At 43.3% G+C, this 14,366-nt stretch overlaps 1 protein-coding gene across 3 annotated transcripts in view; it reads left to right on the top strand.

Moving 5' to 3' along the window:
* The first annotated feature begins 4,569 nt into the window (after positions 1-4,569).
* The window catches only part of LOC109923198 (F-box only protein 15), a 269,320-nt gene continuing 259,523 nt past the window's right edge, over positions 4,570-14,366 (top strand). For all 3 annotated transcript variants that reach the window (XM_048596099.1, XM_048596097.1, XM_048596098.1), the window contains exons 1-4: positions 4,570-4,803; positions 5,473-5,574; positions 9,296-9,400; positions 10,126-10,368. In XM_048596099.1, coding sequence (XP_048452056.1) covers positions 4,751-4,803; positions 5,473-5,574; positions 9,296-9,400; positions 10,126-10,368 — 503 coding nt within the window. In that variant the 5' untranslated portion in view covers positions 4,570-4,750. The remainder of the gene's footprint in view (positions 4,804-5,472; positions 5,575-9,295; positions 9,401-10,125; positions 10,369-14,366) is intronic.

Here is a 14,366-nt window from a genome sequence, read left to right as displayed (position 1 = left end):
TTGTCTCGGATTCTCCAGCATCTGCAGTTCCTACTATCTAAGATTGATACAGAACTGGCTTTGTCATAGGAAACACAGGGTAGCAGTGGAAGGATGCTTTTTGGAATGGAGGGTTGTGCAGTATCAGTGCTGGGACCGCTTCTGTTTGAAATCAACGAATCCCTAGTGTGGAAACAGGCCCTTTGGCCCAACAAATCCACACCGAACCTCAGAGCATCCCACCCAGACCAATCCACCTAATCTACACCTCCCTGAACACTATGGGCAATTTAGCATGGCCAATCCACCTAACCTGCACATCTTTGGACTGTGGGAGGAAACCAGAGTACCTGGAGGAAACCCATGCAGACACGGGGAGAATGTGTAAACTCCACACAGACAGTTGCCCGAGGCTGGAATCGAACCCAGATCCCTGGCACTGTGAGGCAGCAGTGCTAACCACTGTGCCACCATGCTGCCCAGAAATGGTTTGGAAGAAAACGTGGCTGGTCCAATTCGTAAGTTTGCGGATGATATAAAGATTGGTGGAATTGTGGACAATGAGGAGGACTGTCAGAGGATACAGTAGAATATAGATCAGTTGGAGGCACGGGCAGAAAAATGGCAGATGGTGTTTAATCTGGACAAATGTGAGGTGATGCATTTTGGAAGGTCAAGTATAGGTGGAAATTATACAGTGAATGGCAGAACCCTTAGGAGTATTGACATGCAGACAGATCTGGGTGTGCAGGTCCACAGATCACTGAAGGTGGCGGTACAGGTTGATAAGGTAGTTAAAAAGGCTTCTGGCATTCTTGCCTTTATTGGAAGGGGCTTTAAGTATAAGGATAGACAGGTTACGCTGCAGCTTTATAGAACTTTAGTCGGACCACACTTGGAATATTGTGAACAGTTCTGGTCACCACACTACCAGATGAATGTGATGTTTGGAGAGGGTACAGAAAAGTTTACCAGGATGTTGCCTAGTATGGGGTAATTTTAATTATGAAGAAAGGCTGACTAGACTGGGTTTGTTTTTGCTAGAACGCAGGAGGGTTGAGGGGCGACCTAAGAGAGGTTTATAAGATTGTGAATGGCATGGATAGAATGGAAAATATGAGGCATTTTCCCACGATGGAGGGTCAATTACTAGGCGACACAGGTTCAAGGTGGTGAGAGGGGACATTTAAAAGAGATGTGTGAGGCAAGTTTTTCACACAAAGGGTGGTGAGTGCCTGGAACACATTGCTAGAGGTGATAGAAGCAGACACAATAGCAGCATTCTAGAAGAACCTGCACCTTCCATTTCTGGGGATAGACTGGCCACTAATATCCATGACAAACCCACCGACTCCCACAGCTACCTGGACCATACATCCTCACACCCCACTTCCTGTAAAGACTCCATCCCATTCTCTCAGTTCCTCCGTCTCCGTCGCAATGTTCAGATGAGGCCAACTTCGACAAGGGAGCCTCCGAAATGTCCACATTCTTCCTCAACTGAGGATTCCCCAGCTCCGTTGTCGACAGGGCCCTCAATCGGGTCCGACCCATCTCCCGCACTTCTGCCCTCACCCCTTCTCTTCCCTCCTGCTACAGCGATAGGGTTCCACTTATCCTCACCTACCATCCCACCAGCATCCACATCCAGAAGATCATCAGACGCCATTTCTGCCACCTCCAGCAAGATGCCACCACCAGACACGTATTCCCCTCCCCTCCCTTATCCGCCTTCCGCAGGGACCGTTCCCTCTGGGACGCTCTGGTCCACACTTCCTTCACCGCCAATACCTCCCCACAGCCCTACGGCACCTTCCCCTGTACCCGGCGAAGGTGCAACACCTGCGCATTTACCTCCTCCCTCCCCAGAATCCAAGGGTCCAAACGTACCTTTCAGGTAAAGCAACACTTCACCTGCACTTCCAAGAATCTAGTCTACTGCATTCGCTGCTCACAATGTGGGCTCCTCTTCATTGGGGAAACGAAGCATAGACTTGGTGACCGCTTCGCAGAACATCTACGTTCTGCTCACAAAAAAGACCCTGAATTACCTGTTGCCTGCCACTTCAATGCACCACCTTGCTCCCTGGCCAACATCTCTGTCTCCGGCTTGCTACAGTGTTCCAGTGAAGCCCAACGCAAGCTGGAGTAACAATACCTCATTTTCCGCTTGGGGACCCTACACCCCTCCGTACTCAATATTGAGTTCAATAATTTTAAGGCCTAAACTTTCCCATATCCCAGTCCCCCACCCCACACACCAGGCCTTGTTACCACATAGCCTGCCACTACACACCCCCTGTTGTTAGTCACTAACAGTCCCCATTAACAACTACTCACCCTCCCAGCCTGATTGTTAGCAACTCATTTGTCTGTCCAACTGTCTTTCTCTCTCTTTGGGCTCTGTCCTAACGTTTACTCCCTACTCCACCCACCTCCCTATTTTCTGCATATAAACTGACGTTTTCCCAGCCACCATCAGTTCTGAGGAAGGGTCACCGGACCCGAAACGTTAACTCTGCTTTCTCCTCCACACATGCTGCCAGACCTGCTGTGCTTTTCCAGTAACTTTGTTTTTGTTCCTGATTTACAGCATCCGCAGTTCTTTTGGTTTTTTTTTCTAGAAGCACCTGGATGAATATGTGAATAGGAAAGGAAATAGGGGTACGGATCCTGTAGGCAAAGACATTTTTAGTACAGATGGGCAAAATGTGGCAAAGCAGGCTTGAGGAGCCAATGGGCCTGTTCCTGTGCTGCACTGTTCTTTGTTAGAAGCATGGAAAGGAAGTGCAGCCAGAAATTGGGAAAAGTGACTGCAATCACTCATTCAGAAGGCAAAATTTGTCCTTCAAAAAGGAAATTAGCTATCCTTACCTGGTCTGACTACTTCTGACGCCCACCTTGCGGAAAGGGACCTGGACATTCTGGTGGACAATGTGGTGCAGAGGAGGGATGTCCTCTTTCCCATAACCAGTGGAGGAGGCCAAAACACCAGACCCTTCCAAAAACACAATTAGTATCTGTGTGGTCCCCACAGTTGGGGGAGATGTCCAGGAATTCAGGAACAGAGTCAACAAACTTCTCGGCTCCACTACGGTAAACGTCCATTATCTTCTCTATGCTAGTTCACATTCATTCTAGCCATGCTACTGCAACACCTCCCAACAAGGTTCATGCTCTACCAACTTCATTACTGTATACAGCACCTTCTCTCATTTTCTCTTACCCACCTGAACACTACATGATGAACCCTGCATTGTCTCTGCAATGCCTACTCACTCAATCAGAACAGTTCATCACCTTTCACCCTACCTGCACCAGTACCAGCGCCAGCAACAAATGTTGTTCCATCCACTTTCATCTAGGGAACTTGGGGAAATAAATATTGATGTTTTGAAAAAAAAGTGTCCATATTGCAGAAGAGGAAGTGCTGGAGGTTTTAGAATGCATAAAGGTAGGTAAATCTCCAGGACTTAATCAAGTGTTTCGCAGAACTTTGCAGGAAGCTAGGTAAGAGATTGCTGGACCCTTGCTTTTAGATATATGTATCATCAACAGTCACGGATGAAGTGCCGGAAGACTGGAGGGGGCTAATATGCTGCCATTATTTAAGAAAGGTGGTAAAGAAAAAAACCCAGGGAACTATAGACTGGTGAGCCTGATGTCAGCGGTGGGTAAGTTGTTGGAGGGGATTCTGAGGGACAGGATTTATATGCATTTGGAAAGGCAAGGACTGATTAGGGTTTGGCTTTGTGAGTGGGAAATCGTGTCTCACAAACTTGAAGAGGTGACAAAGATGACTGATAAAGGCAGAACCTTCAACAAAATTCCACATGATAGACTGGGGGTCTTGGGGGATTGTGGACGCCCAACGTCCATGGACATAGGGTACATGCAGCCACTAGCCAGGAGCATGTCCTTAGACCTTTCTGCTCCTATGATGCTGCTTGGCCTGCTGTGTTCATCCAGCCCTGCACCTTGTTGTCTCGCATGTCCTTAGAGGTAATTACCTGGTGTCTAAGATAGCAGCAAGCTGGAGTCGCCAGGGAACATTCTGACTTTCATAGATAGTAGGAACTGCAGATGCTGGTGAATCTGAGATAACAAGGTGTAGAGCTGGATGAACACAGCAGGCCAAGCAGCGTCAGAGGAGCGGGAAGGCTGACGTTTCGGGCCTAGATTTCTGAAGAAGGGTCCAGACCCGAAGCGTCAGCTTTCCTGCTCCTCTGACGCTGCTTGGCCTGCTGTGTTCATCCAGCTCTACACCTTGTTATCTCAGGTCTGACTTCTGACGACATTCTTCTAGATTTCCCTCCACGTGTTATTTCGTTCAGGGCCCTATGACGTTCCGCCCACTGTGTGCACTCCACAGCCTCAAAACTCTGTGAGGTCACAATGACAAAAGGAGAACCGTTTGAGAAAGCACCTCTTTCAAACATGCTCGAGAGGGTGGCCCTTTAATTGGGCAAGCTTTGGGAAGCCCCTCCATGCTAAATCCCGCCCCCCGGTTACTATTGGCTGTCTGGTGATTGCCGAGCTCTCATTAGTAGAGGTGACCGGCAACCATTGGTAACGCTGTTCCACGGCGGTGTGGGTGATGGTCGTCGATGTTCCGTCTCGTTCCCACTCCTGGGGGAGTCTCGGAGGACCTCACTCTTTTCAAACGTTTTGTATATCGACACTGAACAGCCTGTTGGTCGATTTTATTTCCTTATTTTGTTCAAAAGCCACTGTAATCCCCGTATAGGCACCCCGCGTCTTGCCGGTTTCCATGGCAACAGGTGGTGGTTGGAGCCAACGGCCCAGGCAGTGCACCGCAGTTAGGTGAGGTCCCTGGAGGAGGGCAACAGCAGCAATGGTACAGCCCAGACTGTATTGTACGACGATGACTACAATGATACTGTCTACCGCACGATTCATAGCCTGGCTGTACCAGTGCAATCCACCTCATAATTCACAATCAATACATGTTGCACAGTCAAATCTCCAATCATGCTACCTAGCCCATGTATGTAAGCAGAGCCTCACTTGCATCATTTACTGCTGTTAGCCTTAATATTGCTGGTGCATTAGCATCCACGATGTTTTATTAGCAGAGGAAAAGCAATTAAGTTACAGACCTCATGAACTTTTGTTGTGCAACATTTTTAGCTTTTCGGCCATTGTGCATTTCCAACATTTGCTGATGCATTGAGTTTTCAGCGTTTGCAATGGTTCCTTCACAATTTGTGTGTTCAGGCTGTGAACAATTGTTCGATGCTCTTTAGCTTCTTAACCATTCAAAAGTGTTTTTAAAAGCACTATCGTGGTGAAATTTAACTTGCTGGAAGGATACTGAATTCATTTTCAGACTTTCAGCAAAATAGTATGTATATTTCTTGATTGCGATTGATTGACGTAAGTGCTGCTGCATATTCGAACTCTAAGGACGATATTTTTATGAGGGAACAATTATTTTTCACACTTTAAATTACTTATTGCTGCATGTTTCAGTTTTGGATATAAATGGAATTCGAGTCTGTCCTCCAGGACCATACATTTAGGTCGAGCTAAAGGCTGTAAATTGAGATCTGCAAATCTGATCACCATTGAGAGGTTAGTAAGACCAGTAGTAACATTAAGTTCTTGCAGAGTTTCTCTTTTCTCTCCAATATGTTAGAGTTCTCAAATGTATTAGTTTTCATTAATACTTTAATCCACTTAGATGAAATTAGCAGGTGATTTTTTTTTTCCCTACTATTGATTGAGAGGTTCTGGGATAACGGTTTTGAGGATCTCCCATATTCATTTATTGTCTATGGTCTAGCAAAAGCCACTATAAATAATTAGCTTGAAAACTTTTGTTTTTATTAGTGTGTATTGCTTTTCGTTCTAACTGAATAAGAGTTTAGGTAATGTAAAGGTGTCCATTTTGTACCTGCATTGTCTCACTTATAATTACACAAGACGTGAAGTATCTCCCTTGTTATTATTTTGTACTTTGAACAGCCTCCCTCAATCAACTTTTGAAAGTTCCTGTCTAATACCATCAAAATTGGCCTTGATCTAATTTAACACTTTAACTTGTGGACCAGACCTATCCTTTTCCAAAACTATTTTAAAACCAGTAAAATTATGGTCACTGATCCCAAAATGCTCCTCCAGTAACACCTGAGTCACTTGCCCCGCCTTATTTCCCAAGAAGGTTGAGTTTTGCGCCGTCTGCATATTGATTGAAAGTTTTCTTGTGCCGACTTAACAAATTCCTCACCATCCATTAACACTATGGCGGTCCCGGTCTATGTGTGGAAAATTAAAGTCTGCTACTCTTACAATCGTTTTATTCTGACAGGTAGCTGAGATCTCTGTACATACTTGCTCCTCAATTTCTTGCTGACTATTAGGGACCTATTGTACAATCCCATCGGTGATCACCCCCTTCTTATTTCTCAGTTGACCCGTATAGCCTTATTGGACGATCCTCCAGGAACATCCTAAGCACTGCCATGGTGTTTTCCGTAATCAAAAATGCCACTCCCCATCTCTTGCCTCCCCATCTATCCTTCCTACAGTATCTATACCCCTGAACATTGAGCTGCCAGTCCTGTCCCTCCCTCAGCCATGTTTCTGTAATAGCTGTGATATCCCAGTCTCTTGTTCCAGTACATGCCCTGAGTTCATCTGCTTTAGGCTACTTGCACTTTGGATTTTTGGCCAGGGCAAGTATGCTGGACTTAGGAGCTGGGTCAGGCAGCATGGGAAGGACCTTAAGAAGCTGCCCTGTTTCTCAGGTAGCTTGGACTCTGTTCAAAGTTCAAAAATAAAGATAAAAACATAAGACCTCTGTCCTGCTTGCACCCCCTTACAACTACATCCTATGTTCTGTCATGTTAACATGTGCCCTCTTAACTATGAACCACCTATGCCTATGTACTGCAAGCAACTCACTAAGGCTTCTTCCAGACCTGTTAATTCTATTACTTAGAAGGTCAAGGGCAGTGGAAATACCACTACCTGCAAGTTCCTCTCCAAACCTGACTATATCACTGTTTCCTTGCTGTTACAGGATCAAACTCCTGGAACTCCCTCCCTAAATGCACTGTAGGTGTTCGTACGCCCAAAGGTTGTAGCTGTTCAAGAAGGCAGATCACCAATTTTTCTAGTGCAGTTAGAATGGGCTGCATCCCATGAACGATTGAAAAGAAAATCCACAAGTATTCGTGTGTGTAAAATAACAAAGCAATTCTGTTAACATTTTATATTTCAGACTATGCTGTTGAGAAAAGCCATGTCATTCATAAATACATATACTCAAAATGTCTTGACAGGTCTTTCTAGGTGGGCCAGTTTGAAGGGTTTATGCACGATTTAAGCAGTTTTTCCAGAAGTTAACAGTCCCAAAGCGTTGACCCCTGTGCTCAAAAGATAGTGGACACCCTCCCAGCCCCAGGTTTCCTGGTACCATATCAACAGCATTACATCAATTCTTAGAAGTGAAATACAATGGCCATAGACCTGCCAGTATTGGGACTAAATTCTGCACTCTGTTTTCCACAATCGAGGGATTCCTAAATCCCATTTCGCTGGAGACAGTTAGTCATTTAAGTGGCTCTGGGAACAATGCAAGTATGAAATATGGACTGCCCTGCACCTGTCCTTTGGAAAATTGAGAAGCTGTGCTTGTCAAAAGAGCTTGGCATTCAGTGTTCTGTTTTTGTATTTTCAATATGGTGGAGATGCTGTCTGTCTTGACTAATATCAGGGCCATAGAATTCATGGAACAGTTCTGAAGAGAATGGAGTGACAGCAACACCTGATATGTTAATTATAAAAGCCAGGAAGTTAGAGCGAACCCCTCAAGTTTTGAATAAAATCCAGCTAGAGAAATCTGCCCATTTCTGGTCAGCACCTTTTGGGAAGGGTATTGGTCCTTGAGAAGGTGCGGTGGAACTTACTGAAATTGTTCCAGGAATGAGGTAATTGTCGCCACAAAGCTAGGTTGAGGAAGTTAGGGTCATTCTCTTTTGAGCAAAGAAGTTTGAAGGGAGATTTGACAGTAGTGTACGAGGTGAAGGCAGATTTAGATAAGCCAGAGGAAGAAAAAGTGTTCTGATTAACCAATGTTGCAATGACTAAGGGACATGGATTTAAGATTTTGTGCAAGAGGTGCAGGGGAAAATGTGAGAAGGAAGTTTTTGTACAGTGAGTGATAATAGTTTGTAGCGACCTGTTTACAAGGTAGTGGAATCATGGATGATTGATTTTAAAAGGAAATGGGATTGTTAATGAAGAAAGTAGACTTGAAGGGCTCAGAGATAGTGGAGGATTGGAGACCTCCGGCTTTCTCATATTGTGCTGGCATGGGTTCAGTGAGCTGAAAGGCTTCCTGTAGTGTAAATGATACTATTTTATGAATGCATCACACATGCAAGTATGATGCTTTAATTCTAATTTTTTTTCCCTATTTTTCTTGATGTTTCTTGAGTCAGTGATGCTTCATTACCTGTCCACCTGCTTGCATAGTTCTCTAACTGCTTTTGAAATATAAAGTTCTGGCTGATGAGTCTAGAACTGAGTCCCCATGCATGACAATGGATTCAAGAACATAAAAAGTAGAAGTAAGATTAGGTTATCTGATCCCTCAAACCTTCTTTGTCATTTAATCAGATTGTACCAATTTTTTTTAACCTCAACTTGCCTAAATGATCACTTTTGGAACAGATGAGGTGAAATGTTATAATTGAGAGATCTGTGAATCCTTGGATTCCTCTACCCTAGAGAGTTGTGGGTACTTAGTCTGCTGACACCTGATAACTTTAGTGTCCAAAAGGTTATCATGGCATATGGGGATTAGGTGAGGAAATGGAGTTGATGCAGAGGTTCAGCCATAGTCTTATTGATTGCCAGAGCATGTGTTGCGAGAGCATTGTCTACTTTAGCTGTGATCAGACTTGTTTCAAAGCACCTTACAAATGATTGCTTGGTTGTATAAAGCTTAAGTATTGCTAAAAGGGGCGCAAAGCCAAAGCAGTTCATTTTGCAGATTTGGAATTATGGTGAATATCTTTTTAAAAAAGAAAGTTTAAAGCGTTTTGAATCCTATCTCCAATGTGGTAAGAAAATAAATTTATGAATATCTCCAACATTTTTGTCAATTTTCTAATTCTCATTAGAAACATAGGTTGTTCCTTTTTTCAATGCTAACGGAGGACTTTTGTTTACTTTGCCTTTAAGTGTTATTTAGTATATTCTTTTTCATCCAAATAAGGGTCTGTATTGGATTTTCCTAAATAATTCATGTCATTCTACAACATAACAATATGAAAATTACTTCTAGCTTACCATGGGAAGTTCTACTGCAAATCTTTTCCTACTTGGATATATCATCCTTGTTGTGTGCAGGCTGTGTCAGCAAGTCCTTCTACCAGGTAGCTAATGACAAGTAAGTGAACTAACTAGAAGTATTTTCTGCTGATTAAGATTCTTGAAGCATTGCTTAATGTGATTGGAGCAATCATTTAATTTAAATACAAAATCGTATATCGTACATTTTAAGCAGACTGCAGTACTGAAGTTCATCAATTTATTTAAATGAAATCTGAAGTATAGTTTATTTTGGAGTTATTGCTATTTAGAGGCTCATAGGGAAATCAAGGGCATTATTTGCATGTTGATTTTTTTTTGGTTTGGATTGCACACAGATAAACATGGTTTGAGGGTTGGAGGGGCAACTGAATGCGGAGGCAGAAAATGTAGAGGAAAGGGAAAGAGTCTAGAATAACACAAGGATGTTGGGAAAAGTACCAAAATTGACTTTTCGATTTTGTTTGAGAAAGGAAGAATTATGCCTGTTTGTTAGTATAGTCAGTTGAGGCCTGAAATTACACCGCTGGGCACTCTGAAGCTTTATTTTCATTGTAAATCCTCTTTGCTACTTAATGTAAATAGACTAATGTCTCTGAGGCAGCACAAAGAGTTTTATCAATATCATTCAAGCTTTTATATATGAACAGCTCAGTGTAATTTTGAGGTCATTATGCCTTATTTTGCCATATTCATTTTCAAATATTAGTTAAATTGAATTGACATTTATTTAAAAACCTGCCCTTTAAAATATGAACGAGGAATAATAAATATACGTTGTTTTACGTTTGTATCTTTTTCTAGTTTAATTTGGCATAGAATCTACTGCAGGTATTTCACATATAAGCGAAAGGCCTGGAAGCCCAAGGGTGTAGACATAGCTACTGAGAAACTAAGCAGAATTTCAATACACGACTATCCCACAGGATTCTGGAAAAAAGAGTACATATGCAAATATGCAGGCCTGGGCACAAGAGGAGTGGGGCAGTTATTGAAACCCATCAATCGTTTTACAGGATTGCCATCAAAATACAAAGAAGCTGTGAAGTAAGAAAACTCTTTCAGTTCAATTTTTATGAGGAGACTTGGAAGTACGTGTAAAGGCGAAATAATGAATTTAGCAATATTTGATCTTGAAAATGTGGAGTTTACCAATTATCATTTCTCAAATGGTCTTTGTTTGCAGATTTCTTTGAATAAAAAGTAATTTTATGAATGGGATGTGAATTAATTATGTATTGGTCCCCTGTGCTGCAAACATTAAAGACATGTCTTTTAATATGTGAATCCCTACTCAGATGTACACTGTTTAATTTGGAATCAAATTTGAATTGATTTTGGTCATTCTAACTGTAGAAAGTCTCAAAATGCAAGCATCCATATTGTTATAAAACAAACAAAAAGCTCGAGTCAGAGAAGTATTAAAACAATAAAATATTCAACAGGACTGGCAGCATCTTCGGAGAAAAACTGCGTTAACATTTCAGGGCAGTGAACTTTCAAGAGCTTGTGTTTCTCTCAACACGGAGCCAAACCTGCTGAATATTTCCACTACTTTCTATTTCTGTTTAATCTGAAGGTATAATATCCAGTTCCTCTTGTCTGCTGTTTGTTACCAGCTCTCTCAACAGGAGTAGGCCATTCAAGCGTTCTCAACATCTTCACAAATCCTGTCTTGTCAAACTTATTGTCTGATGCTGATTTATGAATAGAAACAGTAGACCATTTAGTCCCTTAAGTGTGCTCCACTATTTTAGATGCTGCTTTTTATCTACCTCCATGTGGGAATAGGGCATTATCCCCATATTGCTTGATGTCATTAGTGACTAGAAATCTATCAATCTGTCTTGAACTGAAATAACTCTACAGAAGCCAGAGTCCTGGCATCAAGTCACCCTTTATCTACGTGAGGAGAGTCCTTGACACTGATTCAGCTGCCTCAGAGCCACCTCTGAGTGAACAGAGCCCCTGATAATCCTGTTCTTTTTTTTCCCTCCTGTTTATATCTTTTTCTTCTTTAAAACCTGACACTACAGCAGTAGTGCTTATTTTCCCCACAGCACCCATGTTTTGTGCGCGTGTAAGTGCAGGGACTCCGTGAAAACACCAGGTGCAAAACAATTTTATTCAACATTTCCACCACCAGGAAAAAACACCAATGTGGCTAGGGAGCCAGTACCAAGCAAAGCCTGGTAGGAGCAATGCTTATGTTAAAAACAAAGTGAAGGGGGAGGGTAGAGATCAAATCAAAATAAAACTGGAGGGGGAAATAAAGCACCCCATCCCCCGCAGTGCTGACCTTTCTCTAAAGGCATTGAAAGCATTGGTGAACACTGCTCCCTCTTCAGGGACACCCGGGCTTGAACGTAGCTGTGGAAGAGGGGCAGACAGTAGGCTGAAATGACCCCCTCCGTGGCCCACTGCCTGGACCTGTTTATGGCCAGCCTGGCTGACGCTTGTTATCTGTCAACGAGGGCTTCTTAATTGGACTCATTCTGAGGTCCTCTTGCTGACCCCATTATAATCGCTATATCCCTCCCCTGTGAGTCCAAGGATGTAGCTCCTTGCAGCTCTTTCGGGTGCTTTAGCACAGAGCCAGGTTCCACAAATTCTGTCTCTGATACAGGTGGTGTGAAATGCGCAGTAGCTCGCCTCTTGTGCCCTGAGCACTTTGGAAGAAATTAATTCTCTTCTTCAGGTGGCAAAGGTGCTGAGGCAGCAACATCTGCCATGCCCATCAGATTCAAACTGGTGTGGTGTCTTTTCCCCATTATTGACTCTGTTGGAGCTATCCCTGTAGTTCCATGATGGGTGGTGCTATAATCAAATAGGAACCGAGTCAGTTTGGTAGCTAGCGAAGCTGTTGGCTCTTTCTTTAAGCCTGCTTTGACTGTTTCTGTCAGATCATTAGATGACTGATGGTTGGGAGCTGACCTTGTTTGTTGAATACCATTCAACTTCAGGAAATCATCACATTCCCTGCTGACTTGTTATCTGTGACCAACACTTTCAGAAGCCCATGTATTGCAAAAGATTAGTGCAGTTTTTCTATCGTTGTCTCCGTGTTTGACAAATTGAGTCTATGCACATCTAGCCACTTTCAGTGGATGTCCACAGTGACTAAGAACATTGAGTCCATGAAAGGACCTGCATAGTCGACATGTAACCAAGTCCAAGGTTTAATCTGTCATTGCCACGAATGTGGGGGTGCTGCTGGCAGTAATGTTTATCTTTGGCACTTTGTGCACTGCCCTACTAATGCAGCTATGTCTGCATCCAATCCTGGCCACCAGACATAACTTTGCCAACATATTTGTTTTGGAAATCCCTGCATGATGCTGGTAGAGTTCAGCCAGTGTCTGAACCAACCTTTGCTTGGGACAATCACTCTTGCTCCCCATAATAAAATGCCAACTTCTACTGTGATCTGATCTCTCCGGGTCCAAAAAACGTTTCAATTCTGGTTGTGACGGCCCTTTGGTTTTCTCCATCACCAGCTGTTTCAATATTGCCAGGACTGGATCTTGCTGCCTTCAGAGGTGGATATTGTCAGTTGTGACTGGAAGTGTCTCCAGAAAATTTAAAACACTTAGACTGTTCCAGTGATGGTACCATTGGTGTATCTGCCAGCAGGAGGCAGCTCAACGCATCCGCATTTGCTACTTGGCTTCCTGGATGGTGTTCCAACTTATAATTATACGCACTCAGTGCTGGAACCTACTGTTGAATTCAGTTTAAAGCTATGGGCAGCACTGCCTTGTCCTATTTAAGTAGACATGGCAGGGTTTGTGGTCCGTTATTACAAATTTACATCCCTGAAGGTACTGGTGGAACTTCCTGAGTTCAAATATGATTGCCGAACCTTCCTTCTCTATATGGGCGTATTTACACTCTGCATTAGTCAAAGTCCTGGATGCATATACCATGGCATTCCTGTCCATTGGGCCACCTATGAGTCAATGCTACCCCGATGCCATGCAAGGAGGCATTGCATGTCAATACTAGATCTCACTTGGGATCATAGTGTACTAACACCTTACAGAATGAAAGTTTTCAGGGAACTAAAGAAACAGCTTTGGATTGCATGTGCAACCATTTTCAAGACTGACCCTTTTTTTTGTTTTTTTGGAAGAGTTAATGCAAAGGTACCAGGAATGGAGGGCAGGTTATGTATGAACTTTCCATAATAGTTCACCAGCCCAAGGAAAGACCTAATCTCTGGTATGGAGGTGGGAGCCGGGGCACCTTTGATTGCCCTCACTTTGTCTTCTAGTGTGTGTAATCTGGTCTTGTTGACTCTGTAGCCCAAGTAGGTCACTTGGGCTGCTTGGAGCACACATTTTTGCCTTCTAAGGTGTATGCCTGGCTGGGAGAAATGTCTAAGGACTTTGTCCAAATTCTCTCAATGCTCCTTATTGGTCTTTTCTGTTATTAATTTGTCATCTAGATAAATGGTGACCTGGGGTAAAACATTCTTCATTGTCTGCTGAAAAATTGGACAGGCTGATACCTCAAATGGTAATCTCGTTTTTGGTACAAACCCTTATGGGTGTTAATTGTAGCATACTTCTGGGAATCCTCATCTAACCGCAATTGCAAGTACTCATGGCTCATGTCCTGCTTCATAAAGGACAGTCCGCTGCCAGGTTTGTGTATAAATCCTCTATGCGAGGGATTGGGTATTTATCCAGCTGTAAAAAGCAGTTCACCATTAGTTTAAAATCCCAGAAGGTGTTCCAACTTGTACTTGTACACACTTGGTATTAGAGGCCACTGTTGAATTCAACCTAAAGCTATGGGTGGCATTGCCTTGTGACACTCGCTATGGGCGGCACTTACTTCTTACCACGGTGAGCCGACCCGTCAGGCTTTACAATTGATATAGATGATGCTGTCCATTCTGCAAACTAGACTGTTTGATTTCTCCAGAGATAGTAGGAACTGCAGATGCTGGAGAATCTGAGGTAATAAGGTGTAGAACTGGATGAACACAGCAGGCCAAGCACCATCAGAGGAGCAGGAAGGCTGACATTTCGGGCCTAGAC

The sequence above is a fragment of the Rhincodon typus genome, chromosome 4 (genome assembly GCF_021869965.1).
Source record: "Rhincodon typus isolate 14 chromosome 4, sRhiTyp1.1, whole genome shotgun sequence".
In the NCBI taxonomy this organism is placed as follows: Eukaryota; Metazoa; Chordata; class Chondrichthyes; order Orectolobiformes; family Rhincodontidae; genus Rhincodon; species Rhincodon typus.
This window is presented reverse-complemented; position numbering and strand designations above follow the sequence as displayed.